Source organism: Trematomus bernacchii, unplaced genomic scaffold (genome assembly GCF_902827165.1).
Source record: "Trematomus bernacchii unplaced genomic scaffold, fTreBer1.1, whole genome shotgun sequence".
NCBI lineage: Eukaryota > Metazoa > Chordata > Actinopteri > Perciformes > Nototheniidae > Trematomus > Trematomus bernacchii.
This window is the reverse complement of record NW_022987313.1, coordinates 9,948,205-9,964,623: the sequence shown is the minus strand read 5'-3', so window position 1 is coordinate 9,964,623 and position 16,419 is coordinate 9,948,205. Positions and strand designations below refer to the sequence as shown.

The 16,419-nt window shown below is 41.1% G+C and overlaps 1 protein-coding gene across 1 annotated transcript in view; it reads left to right on the top strand.

Moving 5' to 3' along the window:
* The window catches only part of LOC117477020 (ryanodine receptor 3-like), a 111,977-nt gene that overhangs the window by 37,413 nt on the left and 58,145 nt on the right, over positions 1-16,419 (top strand). The window contains exons 13-26 of the mRNA XM_034123726.1: positions 28-149; positions 1,025-1,205; positions 2,240-2,375; positions 3,863-3,958; positions 4,264-4,382; positions 5,837-5,970; positions 7,149-7,390; positions 7,978-8,170; positions 9,477-9,693; positions 9,776-9,880; positions 13,047-13,150; positions 14,192-14,275; positions 14,575-14,734; positions 16,081-16,228. Of these exons, the coding sequence (XP_033979617.1) occupies positions 28-149; positions 1,025-1,205; positions 2,240-2,375; positions 3,863-3,958; positions 4,264-4,382; positions 5,837-5,970; positions 7,149-7,390; positions 7,978-8,170; positions 9,477-9,693; positions 9,776-9,880; positions 13,047-13,150; positions 14,192-14,275; positions 14,575-14,734; positions 16,081-16,228 (2,041 nt within the window). The remainder of the gene's footprint in view (positions 1-27; positions 150-1,024; positions 1,206-2,239; positions 2,376-3,862; positions 3,959-4,263; positions 4,383-5,836; positions 5,971-7,148; positions 7,391-7,977; positions 8,171-9,476; positions 9,694-9,775; positions 9,881-13,046; positions 13,151-14,191; positions 14,276-14,574; positions 14,735-16,080; positions 16,229-16,419) is intronic.

Here is a 16,419-nt window from a genome sequence, read left to right as displayed (position 1 = left end):
TCTCACACTCTTTCTCCTCCTCTCAAGGCGTGCCTACATTCTGAAGGTCACATGGATGACGGGCTGACCTTGCAGCGCTGTCAACACGAGGAGTCTCGTGCCGCACGGATCATCCGCAACACCACTTTACTCTTCAAGCGATTCATCAGGTGTGCCAAACGTTGCACCGCTGTTCCTCACTAATGCGCACATGATCGCACAAATTGCCCAATTAAACCAAATTACATTCCACATTTGTCTTGAGCCACTTTATTAGGGTAATCTGCAAAATGTCCTTTCGTTTTTACACGTTGCATTAGCGCCCCACTCATGCTAGAGCATAATTAATAGAGATGATAAAACAATCAGTTTACAGATGAATCCTCAAATCCAGCCATCTCAAAGCCCCGCAGACTCTCACACAGTCCACACAAAAGTGATGTAACGTCCTTCCAGATTGTGAACGCACCCAGTGGGGAGTTAAGCTTGGGGCCTGTGCGTTTTGACTGAGTGGGGTACCAAAGCCCCAGACAGCTCACTCACTGGTGCAGACACACGTTTCCAAAAGGCACACTTTGCAGCAGCGTCACGGCTACGCACTGCCAGCTGTGAGAAAAGAAGCTGTGGAGCACGTCAGTGGATGCTTCCAGTGCCCTTATTTGTTATCAATAGTCCTCGCTGTCCCCTGGGCCGGGCTCGCTGGGCACTCAATGGCGGGAACATGTGAGAGTCTGTCAGCCTCCCCCGCAGGGCGCCTGTGACACATACATCTCTGCACCCCCCTCCCACACGAACGACAGGAGCTATTTTTAGCAGGCCAGCGGAAATCAGCATTTCAGCATGGATGAACCTGTGGGCTAAACATTGTGTTAGTCATCACAGCCTCTCCGGGAGTCTGCTCAGCCTTCCAATTAGAGCGTAATCACCGGGATGTTATTTTATTTGTGATGAATGGGAGTGTTTTGTTAACTATACATGCTGTGGTCATAATTGAATGCGGGGTCATTTGTGATGTGTTACTGTTCCCTCTCTTTCTCTTTCCCAGAGACCTGGATTGTCTGGGTGTTAAGAATAGGATACTGGTCGCACTACCTGTAGAGGAGGTCCTCCAAACCCTCAATGACCTCATCACCTACTTCCAGCTCCCCGACGTCGAGCTGGAGCACGAAGAGAGGCAGATCAAGCTACGCTCGCTCAAGAACCGGCAGAACCTATTCAAACAGGAAGTGAGTTTCATCGTAAAGGAAAGCACAGCAAACCAACAGGCCATGAAATATCAATTAATAACACAGGGAGCGATTCTGCAGAGCAGCATAACAAATGAAAGCCCTCTGGGGGGGAAAGAGTTTGACTTGTGATGGAGGCAAATGTACTAAGTGACTGCACATATGAGTGAGCTGAGAGCAGTGGCAAACTTGCAGGAGATTGAGTATGTGAAAAGGCTAAAGCAATGGATTCTTTGTGGTGTGTTTCAATGCCATCTCGGAGCTAAAGGCATTGCATTTGAGGGTGTCAGCAGTTTTGGTGTTATAAGTTTTCCCGAGGCTGGCACAAGAGCACTGAAGCTTTCTGCTAAACCTCTGGGAACTAAATTGCTCTCATCAATTATGACATGTCAGCCTTACTGAGGGGGCCTATAATGTCAACTATCCATTCACCCCTAAACACGTATAGGCTGCAACATGTCATAATATCAATGAGCTAACATGCATAGATATAAATTACCCAACTTAAAAAATATATATACACTTTATGTGGTTCCAATATTTGCAAATAATGCATATTTTAGCAATTCATCTGTCATATGTTCTCTGTTTCTTCTGTCTTTCTATGATAATAAACCAAAACAGCCCATCTCTGTCCCACCCCTAATATTTTACATTAAGGAGGTACATTTTTTCCCGGCTGACTCATGGTATTTCCCTGGCATTATAAATCATCCGCAATTTCCATTTTGTCTTTTTACGGCGCCCATTTAGCATATCTGATCACTATAGATATTTCTCGGTAGTATAAATCACCATGACACAGCCACAAAATGGGACAAGGGAGAGCCACAGGGCTGCGTTCAGAAGGGTGGACTAATTGAACGCTGCAGAATAAGAGCTCACCAAATTAAGTTGCCACACTAATGAAAGCTTTCTATTAAGAAGATATGCATTTTATTGCTGTTGTCAGTGCAGTTACATGCATGTATTTGAAATTCATGTTATATTCGCGTGGTTATGCTCATGTGATGGATCACTGTGCATTCCTTCAGGGCATGCTGACTCTGGTGTCCAACTGCATCGATCGACTAAATGTATACAACAGTGCCGCCCACTTCGGAGAGTGTGCGGGGTCAGAGGCCGGAGCAGCATGGAAAGACATTCTCAACCTGCTGTATGAGCTGCTGGGTAAGAAAACGGTCGAGCACACACAGCCACACATGTACCTACACAAACACTCGCACTTAAAACCGATCCCCTGCTGTAATCAATCACAGAGACGAGAGTCGTTGTTTGAAGATAAAGTGGCTGCAGGGGTGATAAAGAAGTGTGCTGACCTGGTATTTAACCAGCCGTAAGCAGGCACCTCACAGCAGAGGATTACATTTGGAGGTTTCAGATTTAAAGAGGCCCTGTTAGGCTCTTTGGAGTTTTCCCTTTTCTGTAGTTTGTTATATAGGTTTTTGTGCATGTAAAAGGTCTACAAAAGCTAAAGGTTTCTCTCTTGCGCTGCTATTGGCTAGCGCTCCAAGACATTGTACATGATACGCTAATCAATCAAAGCACACTAGGCTCTGGTTTTCGTCAGAGGGTGAAAAGAGGTGCTGCAGCACAGGCAGTATGAGAAAAATAAAGAGCTTTTTGAACATTAAAGCATGGAGACATGTCACAGTTGAGGCATAAAAAGACAAATATGAAGCTGAAAATGAGCATAATATAGCCTCTTTAAGCTTAAAATGTACACTGATATGCAGCAGACACACCATAAATACTTAGTTCCATCAGTCACCACACATACTCACATTTCCGGGGAGAAGAAATTCACACATTAACACAAAAAGGTGTTTTTGTTGTTGTTGTTTATCGGTACGCTGCTCTGTTGTATTTACTTGCTCTTGATGTGCTCTTTCTGTTCCCATAGCACGTCATCAGCCCTGCCTTTGCAAAATCATCAATTTAACCTCTTGCACTGCCAGCATATGCCCTGTCAGATATAGACGTATCTTACTAAAATGATCTGGCAGGGAAAAATATCCGTCTCTGTCTGAAATTCCTGCTGAGTCTGACCAATATAATGTTTGGCTGAAACAATTCCATCACCAGTTGTTACATAAAGAAGCCTTTGCAAGCAGGCATTATTTCCTTCCTGTCAAGATATGGGTGACATTTGTTAAAAGAGAATTATGATGTTCTTTATGTAAAGTTGATCTTCCATCCTAACATGCTGAAGCCCCTCTGCCATACAGACGTGTCCTTCACACTCTTATTTACTTTGATGTCACCTCCTGGCTTATTTTAGTTTTCAAGCCACGTCTCTTTCTTCCCCCCTTCCCTCCTTCACACACCTGCCCTGGCGCAGCGCTAAGTGGATTTGGGATGCCTCCCTCCTTTCTTCCCTGTCTGTCTGCGTTGGATGAAATGTGGGTGTGCTTGTCTGCTTGTATGTCTTTTCTCTCCTTGTATCATTCCCTCCCTCTATCTTAAGCTTCTTGAATGAATATCAATAAGGGTGTCAAAGCAGAACCTTCCTTGGCTCTAGGCGTTCATTTAAGGGGTCCACCTCTGGGTGACATTGTTTTTGCTATTGTACTGAAGGGCATCCATCAAATGGCTTTCAATAAAACCACCATTTTTTTTTACCTAAAACCCATGCAATCTTTCCTTGTACCCTGCAGCTGCGTTAATAAGAGGGAACAGGAACAACTGCACACAGTTCTCCAACAACTTGGACTGGCTGGTTAGCAAGCTGGAGAGACTGGAGTCTTCTTCAGGTATGATCATTATTATTCCGGTAAAACAGCATTTTCTGTCAGAGAGACATCACAGAGCTATCCAGTTCCTTTAATGGCAAAGCAGCGCTCCTCGACAGGGACATGAGTTTTAAAAGATGAGAAGGATGACACTGCTTGCCTTGAAATGATATAGGTACCTCTACTTTTAAATTAATGATAAAGAATGCACCAGCAGCTCTCCTTGTTAATCGATGCAGAGTGGATATCTCTTGGACGTGTGTCCTCTGTGTGTCTTTATTTGTGTCTTTCCGCCGGTGCTAATTGATGAATTTGTGGACGTGCAGGCATCCTGGAAGTTCTGCACTGCATTCTAATTGAGAGCCCAGAGGCGCTCAACATCATCCAGAGAGGACACATCAAGTCCATCATATCACTGCTCTACAAGCACGGACGCAACCACAAGGTAAACAGCACGTTTTGGGTACTATTTCTGCAGAGATATAACATAACAACACATCTGGGCTCCTTTTTTGTGTGTATAATATTTCTGTAACGTAATTGAGGTACAAGAAGAAGAATTAATTAAAGTGGAAAATGAAGGTCTGGTGAAAATAAACCACAATAGCTAATTATATTGAGTTAATGCAACAATAAAACATGTTCTTAATGGAATAATTTTATATTTTGGCAAAAACATGTACGTTTTGTTTGCTGTCTTGCTGGGTCTAATTACAAGATGTATAACATGCATGTAATTATGAAACTGAAGCCCCATCCATTAAGCTTGGAATGACTTGAAATGGATGGAAACAGCCATCCTGGCTCCGTCCAAAGGTAACATCCCCCCACCAGCACCTACAGCTTTGCCGAAACATCTTCATACAGTCGAAGCTGGTTGCCTGGCAACAGCTCTTGACCAAGAAATGGTCCAGCACAAAACCCCTCTTGAATGTCTAATTTCTGTTGATACAACTGTCGGGGGCTAAAGGGGGGTTTTGTTTCATCATTTTGAACGCGCCAGGATTGCTGTTTCCTCATTCTGTAAAGCTAAGAAGCTAAGCTAACCGATCGCTGGTTTAGGCTAGATGTTTACTTTAACCCAAGAGGGTTATATCGATCTTCTAATTTAACTCAATGCAAGTAAACGATTAATTGTATCTTCAAATATGTCTAGCTTTTCTTCCAAGTTATGCCAAAAAGTAACTTGATTGCTGTCAAAAACCTTCAGGCGCGAAAGCTCACATCAACCATCAAGTGCCTGTTTATCTTGCATCTAGCCGTCTCCAGTTCTCTCCTCATTAGACTCAGCAAGCTTGATGCACATTCATTTCCATAACAGTTCCCTTAGGGCCTCTTCGTCACCATTTCTTGTCTTCATCAACTAATTCATCGTGCTCACCTTCTAGCAGCAGGCTAACTTCCATATTTAACAGAAGGTTCCTGGGGTTTAGTTGCAGTTTGTCCCTTTTACAAATGAATCAGTTTAACAGGAAAACAAGATCAGGAGCAAGGAGTCAGCTGGCCCGGGTCATAAATTAGCCCCAGTCTATCATTTAGCTCTGCAAGCGGGAGAAAAAAGGGCCAATGATAAAGCATAGGTGCTCTGGCCTGTCGCCCTTGGCTGAGCTTCCCGCCCCATTTAATCCTACTCCTTTGTTAAGCTAACATCAAAGAGATTTTATTGGACATGTTTTTGCCCCCAATAAGCATCTCTGAGTAATTACACAGCGGTTGCATGGTCTGTCCCTAGAGCTTGACAGTGAAGGGGACAGAGATAATAAGTAACTTCTGGGAAGGGATGGATTCATATCCAGAGCAAAATAAGATCATTGTGAAATATTTTTTGGGGAACTGTTGCTTTTCCTTTTGTCATTGTAGCTTATTTCCCTCCTTGTTGCTGCCACTTTCCCGCTTTAGATTCTGGATGTGCTCTGCTCGCTATGTGTGTGTAACGGCGTAGCTGTGCGAACCAATCAGAACCTCATCTGCGATCACCTGCTGCCCAAGAGAGATCTGCTGCTGCAAACACAGCTGGTCAATGATGTCCAGAGGTAAGTCTCACCAAGTCTCTTTTTATCATGCTGAGGTTTTTGTGATCTAATAAATTGTATTGCACCAATAAAACTAAAGGAAATCGTAACTAGTAAAGACTTCCTAATAACAATATAAACAGGAAGTCAATGTAGTAACTCAAGCTCACCTAATATAACCTCAAAGTATAACATTTTAAGGGAACTGAGCGACATTGTAAGTATATTGTTCTATACATATTTCCTCTCCTAATATAATGGTATTCAAGCTGAATTTTTATATTTCCGTTACATTTTGTAATTGAGGGTGCAATGGGTTCATTTGTTTAATCTTACCAGATAACATCATTCAAGTGTCAGACTTGTCATAACGGGTAGTTTATTATCAAGCTAACTTTAATTATTTTCCACCTAGTTCAGTTAGCAACTCTACAGTTATACCAGGTAGTTACTGCGTGAACATATTTAGGTACAACCAATCTTATTTGCAAGAACTGGTTTATGTGGTGCAATTTGGTTTAGTTTATAAATCTCTTTCTATACAGTATATATACGTTATAATTAACGGGACATTTAAGTTCAATCTAACAAACCACCGCTGTATAATATAAATGCATCCACAAGCCAGAATCCCCAACCTCCTTGTTGTTGGTGTGTGTACATTACAAGCCTTCCACTGGACTGTGTAATTGAGTGTTAAAGGAACACATCTAAACTACATGTCAAGCATAGATCATGTACCCTTAACAACATGGTCTGCATACTTTGATTGAGGATCATGCAGGCTCAAACATGACGTTTAGTTTGCTCAATGAAGCACGATGAGAATGTACTCGGTCTTTAGGTCTCCTATTATGCCATATATTCCTTACATATTTTGTCTTTGTACGATGAAAAGAAGCACTGTGGTGAGGGTTAGATTGTTTTAAACTTGGATTTAATCTTACAAATCTCGTTGGATCCTTTTCTTGACACTAGTGAAGTGGTCTGCTTTGCTCTGACTTGCTTAAAGCTATCGACTCAGAACTTCCTGAACCAAATACATTAGAAGAAAATTAAATTATCTTGTCCTGAGGGCAGACTTTTTCATTAGTTTTCAGAAGAAGAAAAAAAAGATATTACAAATTAATATGAGAATATCTGATATCTGTCTGCCTCTGAGGGATAACTAGTGATATCATGTTTCATTTCATTGCCAGTATGAGACCGAACATCTTCCTGGGGGTGAGTGAGGGCTCGGCTCAGTATAAGAAGTGGTATTACGAGCTGATGATCGACCAGGTGGACCACTTCGTGACCAGCGAGCCCTCGCACCTGAGGGTGGGCTGGGCCAACGCTAAAGGCTACGCTCCCTACCCTGGAGGAGGAGAGGGCTGGGGAGGCAATGGAGTAGGAGATGACCTTTACTCGTATGGTTTTGATGGACTCCATCTTTGGTCAGGTCAGTGGGAGAGAGAACATTCTGTGTTTGTGTGAAACGAAGAAACCTTAGTTCAATCAGCACAGGCTCCACCTTCTACAGGACTTTACGGGTGTTGTGGGTGGAGCTTGGAAGAATGTACCTGTCTTAAATACTGTGTGGTCTGCATGTATGCAAGACTATGAACTTTATCAATTCTTTACAATACACACATAGGCCAAAATACACACACTCCCCAAGGTTCCCAAGTCAAGTCCCTTCAGACTGAGCTGCTGCCAAATGGGTAGGCTCGTCCTGATTGGCAGGCTAAGTTTATGAAAATTATAGTAACAGAACATGCACTTTTGATTTGAGAAGAGTATAGTACAGTGTGGAGCCTTTGTGAGATAGAGCTCAGCTCATTAAATAAAAAGGCTAATGTAATAAAGATTAATGGTAACCCTGGGCTACAGCCAGGTAGACAGTTCCCCACAGCGATGATCTCCTTGCCCAGAGGGTGTGTAACAGTTTGGGCAATCTTGCGTGTTCAGCCCTGTTTATGATAGAAAGAGGTGCCAGCATCACTCTCTGGGTTCACACAAAAAACGGTGTGTGTGTCTCCTGAACAGGTCGTATCCCGCGGGCGGTTGCGTCCTTGAACCAGCACATCCTGACATCAGAGGATGTGGTCAGCTGCTGTTTGGATCTAGGAGCTCCCAGCATCTCTTTCAGGATCAACGGACAGCCTGTGCAGGGCATGTTTGAGAATTTCAACACGGACGGGCTCTTCTTCCCCGTGGTCAGCTTCTCTGCAGGGGTCAAGTGAGTGTTTGTTTGTTACTCCTGTGTGTTGTCTGAGGCAAATCGACTCCCTGAAATGTCTCTGATGAATGAGCTACACACAGAATGAGAAGCACAGTCAGATAAGACAGACAAGCCAAAAGAAATTAATATAAATATATAAATATATATTGCACAACTACACTCACACCAACTCTACCCTGCATGAAATCCATCTAATCCACACCCCTTTTCTGGTCCAAATTCATTAATCGTCAGGGGCTTGAGATTGGACCCAGGTAAGGCCGGCCTCATATTCTGCTCTGTTGCCATGGTGACCACAGATGGTGTGATTGACAACACTTTAAAATGAAATTTCAAGCTCCAGTAGTTTCTCCACGATGATTGACTCTGTCTTTGTAGAGCAAAAAGAGCATTTTGCATTAACAGCTTTCACTCTTTGAGGAGCACTTGACACCAAGAGACAACAAGAGACTGGTCTGATTTGATTTGCTCATGTAGGCTATTTGAAAATGTAATTGGCAGATGAAAATGAATCCTCAAAATGTAATATCATACCTGATTGTCTGTGGGATGGGAAACTAATTGCATGTGACTACGAGTGTAAACCATATTTGTATTGCTCAAACGGTTAAAGCAACAGGCCATTGTTTGTTTTTTTAAAGATGTCATGACTTTTGGTTTGATGATTGTGCTACAAGAAGTATTAGAAAATCAAGTTTATTACAAGTAATCCTAAGGGGACATGAATGTCAACTTTCATGGCAATACACCCAGCAGTTTTTGAGACATTTTAATTAGAGTTACATTCAGCACCTTATAACAACTTCTTGTGAGGGCTTATGACATCTCCCAGCTTGTTCTTGAAACCGAGACGCTGAATGGGGTGAGCATCTCCACAGATTTAAAAGTGCCAAAAAGTAACAACCACACATCTTCACTCTTCAATAATTGAGGGCTGCAGTCAGAATAGGCTCGGTTGCGTCACCACTACTACTCCAGGAGCTATTTTTGGCGGCCTCAGGAGAGCCTCTTCACAGTGATGGCCTGTGACGTTTTTCTCTGTCTAAGAGCTAAACTTGTCCCTTGTTAGAGCAGAGGCTGGAACTGATTGAAGTGGATTTAGAGGAGTAAAACTGTTACATGTAGCTGCACGGTAGAATTACTTTTCACTGTCTGATTCTTCCATTTACAGCTGTGTGATCCTCAATTATGATTAGATATGTAACTTATATTAACACTCACCTTTTTCCCATTAATTAACTACTCTTTCTCCTACCATTTTTTGTGTACAGAGTAATAGACCTAAGAACATTTATCTTGTCAGGGTGCGTTTCCTGTTGGGTGGTCGACATGGTGACTTTAAGTTCCTGCCTCCGTCGACTTACGCTCCATGTTACGAAGCTCTGCTGCCCAAAGAGAAGATGAAGGTGGAGCCGGTGAAAGAGTACAAGAGGGATGCTGAAGGAGTCCGAGATCTGCTCGGCACAACGCAGTCCATGTCGCAGGCCTCCTTCATCCCAACACCTGTTGAAACTAGCCAGGTAAACTAACATGAGACGGGAGAACAAACGTCATAATCGCCGTTAATTTTGTGGTTTAAATTCATATTTTTTTCCCCCTCAGATTGTTATGCCAGTTCATTTAGATAAAGTCCGAGATAAGCTCGCTGAAAACATCCATGAACTCTGGGGGATGAATAAAATAGAGCTGGGCTGGTCGTATGGCAAGGTAAGAAATAAACAATTATATATTTTTTCTTATAAAACACTCACAACAAACTCATCACTCTGGATCGGAAGATAAAAAGCAGAACCCATACATTTTGCCATGTTTTTGGAGAAATAAACATCACAATTACACATTTTCTTAACACATTTGAGTTAAAGAGCAGCTTTAAATGCAATTGTTTTTACTAGTATAAGAATGGAATCATCAAAAGCCTGTACGTCATCTTGCTTTCTCTTTTATAATTTGCTGTTCACACGAAAAGAGGGTAAGTGGAAAGAAAACTCTAATTTTCCATGGTTGACGCTTTTCATAACATTTGTTTAGACTCCTCATTCAAGTTTGTTTGTAGGTAGTGGAGTCGTTGTGTCTGTGTTTTAGTAGGAGTCATACATTATTAAGTGTTGTTTCACCAAAGGGCAGAACAAGGTGTTTTGGCCAAATCTGTGAAGCAATAAACCAAGAGGAAATCCTTATTGTCTGCATTTAGCTTTTCCCCTTATAGACAAAGTTTAATTGATCCTCAGATATAATTTGTAATGAAAATGTAAACCCAAGGGTTGATTTGATGATGCAGTTAGACTTTTTGGGAAAAATGCTTGTTTGTTTTCTTGCTGGAAGTTATATGAGAAGATCAATATCACTCTCTTAGCTTATTTTAGCTTACCATAAAGATTAGATGCAGGGGAAGAGAGCTAGCCTGGCTCGGTTTAAAGTTCAAAAATACAACCAGGCGGCAGACTTTTTAGTACGGATTTAACAAACAAGATCAATGTGTTAATTAATGAGGCGTTTTCTGGAGATGAGGTTTTTCGTGAGAGAGAGAGAGAGCCAGGCTAGCTGTTTCCCCCTGTCTGCGGTTCTTATGCTAAACTAACCATCTTCTGGTACTCTTGACAAGACAGTGAATACGTGTATTTCCCAAAATGTCCAATTATTTCTTCAAAGTTGGTTTCAAAACGGCTATTTGGCATCATTACCCCAAATTATTTGTATTGATGTATTTTATTATACCTGCAGTTCATTATATCAAAAATGTAAATAGTTCATCTTTAGTGTCTTATGGCGCATTTCCACTGCAGCGCGTAGCACGGTTTAAGCGTGCCGTGCCAAACCCGGCCCGTTTTTGGTTGCGTTTCCACTAGGGGTAGTGGAACAGCCAACAACCGGGCTGAATATGCTAAACTAGTGAGAGAATCGCTGGCAAGGGACAACAAAATGAACATATTTGACCTTGATTTAATTGTAATACACGTTTCAAAATGATGCCGAAGTAACAACATACTGATACCGGTTAGTAAAAACCATGAATTAATGCTTTGACAAGTCTGCAGACAGACGGCAGGCGAAAAACCTTTTAAAATGCGTGTTTTCTGAATGGAGATCGGCTAAGCTAACGTTGTATATGCTCCGACTGTCCACACTCACACCAACGGCCTATACAGACATAAATAAGCCAGCGACTGTATTCACCATGACACAGACAGTCTGTGGTTTGTACTTGTTTAACTTTTGTCTAGTTTCTGAACAGATATGAGGAGCTGTGAGCTCTGAGTGCTAACAGCTGATGTTGGTTTTTGTGGTTCGCATTGAAGATGACGTCACGGCTCCGCCTACACTGCGTTACTATAGTTATTACCCCAGTTCCTAAACTGTAATGGAAACGCAGCATAAAGTGAGCCTGACCTACCAAGGCCTAACTATACCGTACTAAGCCGTGCGAGGCCCTGCAGTGGAAATGCGCCATTAGTCAATGGCTTTCTTGTTTTTTTGTGCAAAAGATAACATCAAACTGACCTGTTTTGTCCTTAAAGAAACGGATGACAACACAAACAACAATACAGAACACAGCTCTTATGTCTATAATACAAAAGTAATGTATATTAGAATCCTCCGTATATTATTATTACTTTCATCTCTTATATATACCTTCATCCTTACCAGCCTCAACATAATCTGTAATTCAGCTTGATCGTTTTATTGCCAAGAAGTTTTACTTTCTCAAAGGATAAATCTTCCAAATGTTTCTGTGGTTTTCTGATCAGTGTTTATTGTAAATGTAATCAAGTGAAGAAAAAAAACAAGTCCTCAGTGCGTGCTTTGTTGACCGAAAAACTTCTCATGCTCATATTCGAGGATGCAATTGTAGCTGTTGAAAATGTACAGTAACTAGTTTGCAAATGAAGAGTTCTCAGTTTATGTTGTTTATGAACTCCAAGCTGAAATATGTTACTGTAACGTTATTTGACAGCACTGGGCTAACTCTTGTGCAGCGATGAACTTCGCTTTCTCCATCAATATAGCATGCACTGAAGAATCAATGGCTCAAATCGACTACATTTAGCATCAACACTGATTTGGAAGACTACACAACATGTGAACTTTGCTTTAAAGCTCAGGTTCAGGGGTGAGAGGCACAATTTGGTCAAATAGTTAGATAAAACCATAATGCATATAGTGATATATGTACAGTGATTTTGATTGTGTGGTACAGCTTAATCTGTGCTCTGTTGTTGTCATTCATTTAGATTCATTAACTACCACGTCCTACATTACAGCAGAGATAATAAGCAAAGTGCAGTTTGTTATGTAGCCCTTCTTGTTTAAAAATACTTATTTTTTTAATGTGTTGTTTGTTCCATAGATGTAATTCTGTAAAATGAAGAGCTGCCAGAGAACAGATTACTCACAGAGTTCTTGTACTATTCACAAAAGAGCTGGCTGGTGTTCATTGGACCCACACGCACAGCTGCATATCTGTACGCAGCCCTGCATGTTTTCTTGGTAAACATCCGCAATTGCCATGCCGCCTCCGCTGAGCAGCATTGCCAAAGGGATTATTTGGCATTCGGTGCGGCCTCAAGAGAGGCTTCGCACCTCTCACTTGGTATGCCAGTGGTGGTACACCTCTTCTCTCTCCCCCAAGAAAACATGCTCCCTTGTTCCTCCTCATAACTCTCCTTCATGTTCACTGTCTTATCACCAGTAGCACTCCTCTCCTTGTTGGTTCACAATGACACTGACTTACAAGGGTGTGCATTTCATTTGAATATATTCAGTAAACTTTCCTACATGCTGTACAAATAGAGTGAGTAGACCGTGGACCAAAGTTATAGGCAACAAAGAGAAGTTGAAATATGATGTCTGTGACTGTTCTCTTTTCTCACAGATAAGGGATGATAATAAGCGGCAGCATCCGTGCCTTGTGGATTTCTCCAAGCTGCCAGAAACTGAAAAGAACTACAATCTGCAGATGTCGACAGAAACACTGAAGTATGTCGAGTATTATGCATCAGTTTTCTCCACGGTCCTTTTTGTTTTTGAAGAGAAAAAGAAAAAGGGGCTGTGGGATGGAGTCAAAAAGAGAAAAAGACAGATTTATTACAAAAAGATATTGAATAACAATAAAGATTTTCTTTAGGTAGTTTTTAACATTTTTGTCATTAATAAGAAGCATTTCAAACATGACAAATAAGGGCAATCAATATGATCAAAATAAAGTTGGACCAATATATAAGTCAATTGACAATAATATATTTACAATCTTTAAAAATAATTGGTATATACTTTCATATTTATTCATGAAAAAAATGGCAGAAAAAATAGTTTGCATCTCAAAGATTATCTGTTTCATATCATATTAAATTGAATAGATTTGTATTTTGGACAAACAAAATAAGACATCACCTCAGATTGTAACAGCCTTTTCATTATTTTCTCACATTCTACAGACCAAACGTTTAATCAATTCATCTGGAAATGCATCGGCAGATAAATCAATTCTGAATATACTTGTTTGCTACAGTAGTTTCTGTAAATCAATAATGAATGCACACATGCCTGTCTTACTGGTACTTTTCCACTATGCATTGCTCTTGGTTCTGCATAAAGGTCCAACTTATTAAAGTGCTTTACCTTAATGCTCTAAGAATGATACAGGACAACTTGAGGTTTGCTGTGATTAATCTTGATCTGGGGCACAGGCAGACACATCTGGGCGACACTGATGGCTTCCTGAGTGACACCAAACTCATTTTTACTGTCACTCTGTCCTTTTGCAAGGTGTGAAGAAAATGTATCAAAAGCACTTTACACCCAGTGCATTCCTCTGGGTATTCCCCGGCCTTTTCCCTGCTGACAGATTAGGACACGCACAATTTAACCTATCACTGCTCCATTTGAACACTCCCAACTCCTCAATCGCTACTTTTGAAACTACACAAACTGTCAAATCAGAAGTAATAACTATCAAAGTGAGGATTAAACACTATCTGCAGCCTCATTGGTTCAATCACTTTCTGTTTCTCCCTACAGGACCCTGCTGGCGTTGGGCTGTCGGGTAGTTCAGGTCAATCCAAATGCTGAGAGCTCCCTCAAAAAGATAAAACTCCCCAAAAAGTAATTGCGCATGCTTATATTTGTTGTATAAAATCCATCAAAACACCATTTCCTTCTTTAAATGTACCTTGTCGCTGTTATTACACATTGTGATTGTATCATGTAATAATAGACAGGAAATACAATATGGCAAATACAACATGGCAGTAAAAGGTTTCATGGTAAACCCAGAAGAAACATATAGGTTTAATAAACTGCATGTAAAGATTGATATCAGGCTATACATGTGGGTAAACTAGTCCTGGTGGATTTACCCTTTATTACTTCCATAACATTTTTTATTGTCTTTTTTCTTCTAGCTTCATGATGTCCAATGGTTATAAGCCGTCTCCTCTGGACCTGTCTGATATAAAACTGACTCCAGGTCAGGAGCTGCTGGTGGACAAACTGGCAGAGAACGCACACAATGTGTGGGCCAAGGACCGCATCAAACAGGGCTGGACTTATGGCATTCAGCAGGTACGGGAAATAAAATAAACTATTATTTTGGTAAGAAAAATTATCTTACCTTAATAAGCACCTGAGATGCTTATTTAATACCCTTATTTATATAACGAAAAAGAGTCATTGTCATATTTTTAACTCTGTGTCTCGCTTTACTGCTGTCTTTTTTTATATGTTCTGTTCCTACCTCATGGTTCATTTATTCACCTCCTATACAGTCTCTTCCTTCCACACGTCAGACGGCTTATTCAGTCTGACATTTCCTGGATATGTGTCATTATTCAATACATAGCAAGATGTTCTGCAGGAAGGGGTAACAAGTCACAGAACATATTGTACAGAAAACACAGTGCAGCCTCTTCTCATCTAGCAAAGTGCAGAATACGGCGACTGATTATAAGCTCTTTAGTGTATTTTAGTACCACTGCCATGAAATTGGATCAAAACCCTCTCCTGAAATAATTAATTTCCCCCTGCCTTTTTCTCCCATGATGTAATGTAGAATGTGTCATCCATGTGAAATTCATCTTGTTTCTGTGGTCATAGTTTGTTGGTTTGAGATTTTAAGTCAAAAACGGTATAGTCTTTGTAGTGTGTTTGCTTTTCATTTACTATAAAACATAGATTTATATTGTGTATTGAACAATTATTTGATGTATATTGCAAATTATTACCAAGTGTCATTTTGCATTACTTTGCTAATAGTGTGGAAAAAGAGGCTTTCTGTATGATTGCTAGACTAAATGAAAGTGAGAGTCTGGATAGAGAGGAGTCAAGTGAAATCACTTAGTGATTCAGAGAAAGCAGCTGATGTATAATTTAGATGACGCATAATGTTAGTCTAAACTGCCCATTTTTCCATTTGTCCCTGCTCTGCCATTTGAACCATTATAAGCAGCTAAGATTCGTTCAAATGCATACTTTGGCATCCACTTTTAAGCTGGTTTTGGTCCAGTTTCCCTTAGAAGTTTGTAATTCAAGTGTCAAAGTTGATAACATGAGACTGGTTAACTGACTAGCACTTTGGAAAAATGCCACAAAGACTCTAATTAGGCCGACATGTGGTATCGGAAAAGCTGTTATGCTTGACCCAACACACAGCTTGTGATTTGCAAAAGATTTCAAATGAAGCTCTGCAAAACTACTTAATTAGTATCAATAGGATTCTTCAGTGGTTGCACCATGGCCCACAGAGCAAGTGGTGGACAGCAGTTGCGCAATAAATGAACAATTACCATAATCCAAGGGAGTGACGACGTTTGGCCGTACAGCTGGCCTGCAGTACACTTGATGAGATAACCTGGTATTTTTGAGAATGCTTTACCTGCAAGTGGGTGCATCAAATCTTCTCGTCTCTGCAGGATCTGAAGAGTAAGCGTAACCCTCGCCTGGTTCCCTACGTGCTGCTGGACGAGCGCACCAAGAAGTCGAACAGGGACAGCCTGCGAGAGGCTATCCGCACTCTGATTGGCTACGGTTACAACATCGAGCCCTCGGACCAGGAAGGCGGTTAGTTTGACTCATGGACGTATGCCTATCTAAATGCACAGACATTCAAATTATACAGTTAATTATAGAATGCCTTGTTACAAAGTCTGTCCTTACATTTGTGTGGTCTTCTAGTCCCGATAAGGAAATGTGCCTACCAATTCCTTTTATTTGGACTAATGCTAGACTCTTGCAATAATGATTCCATTAGT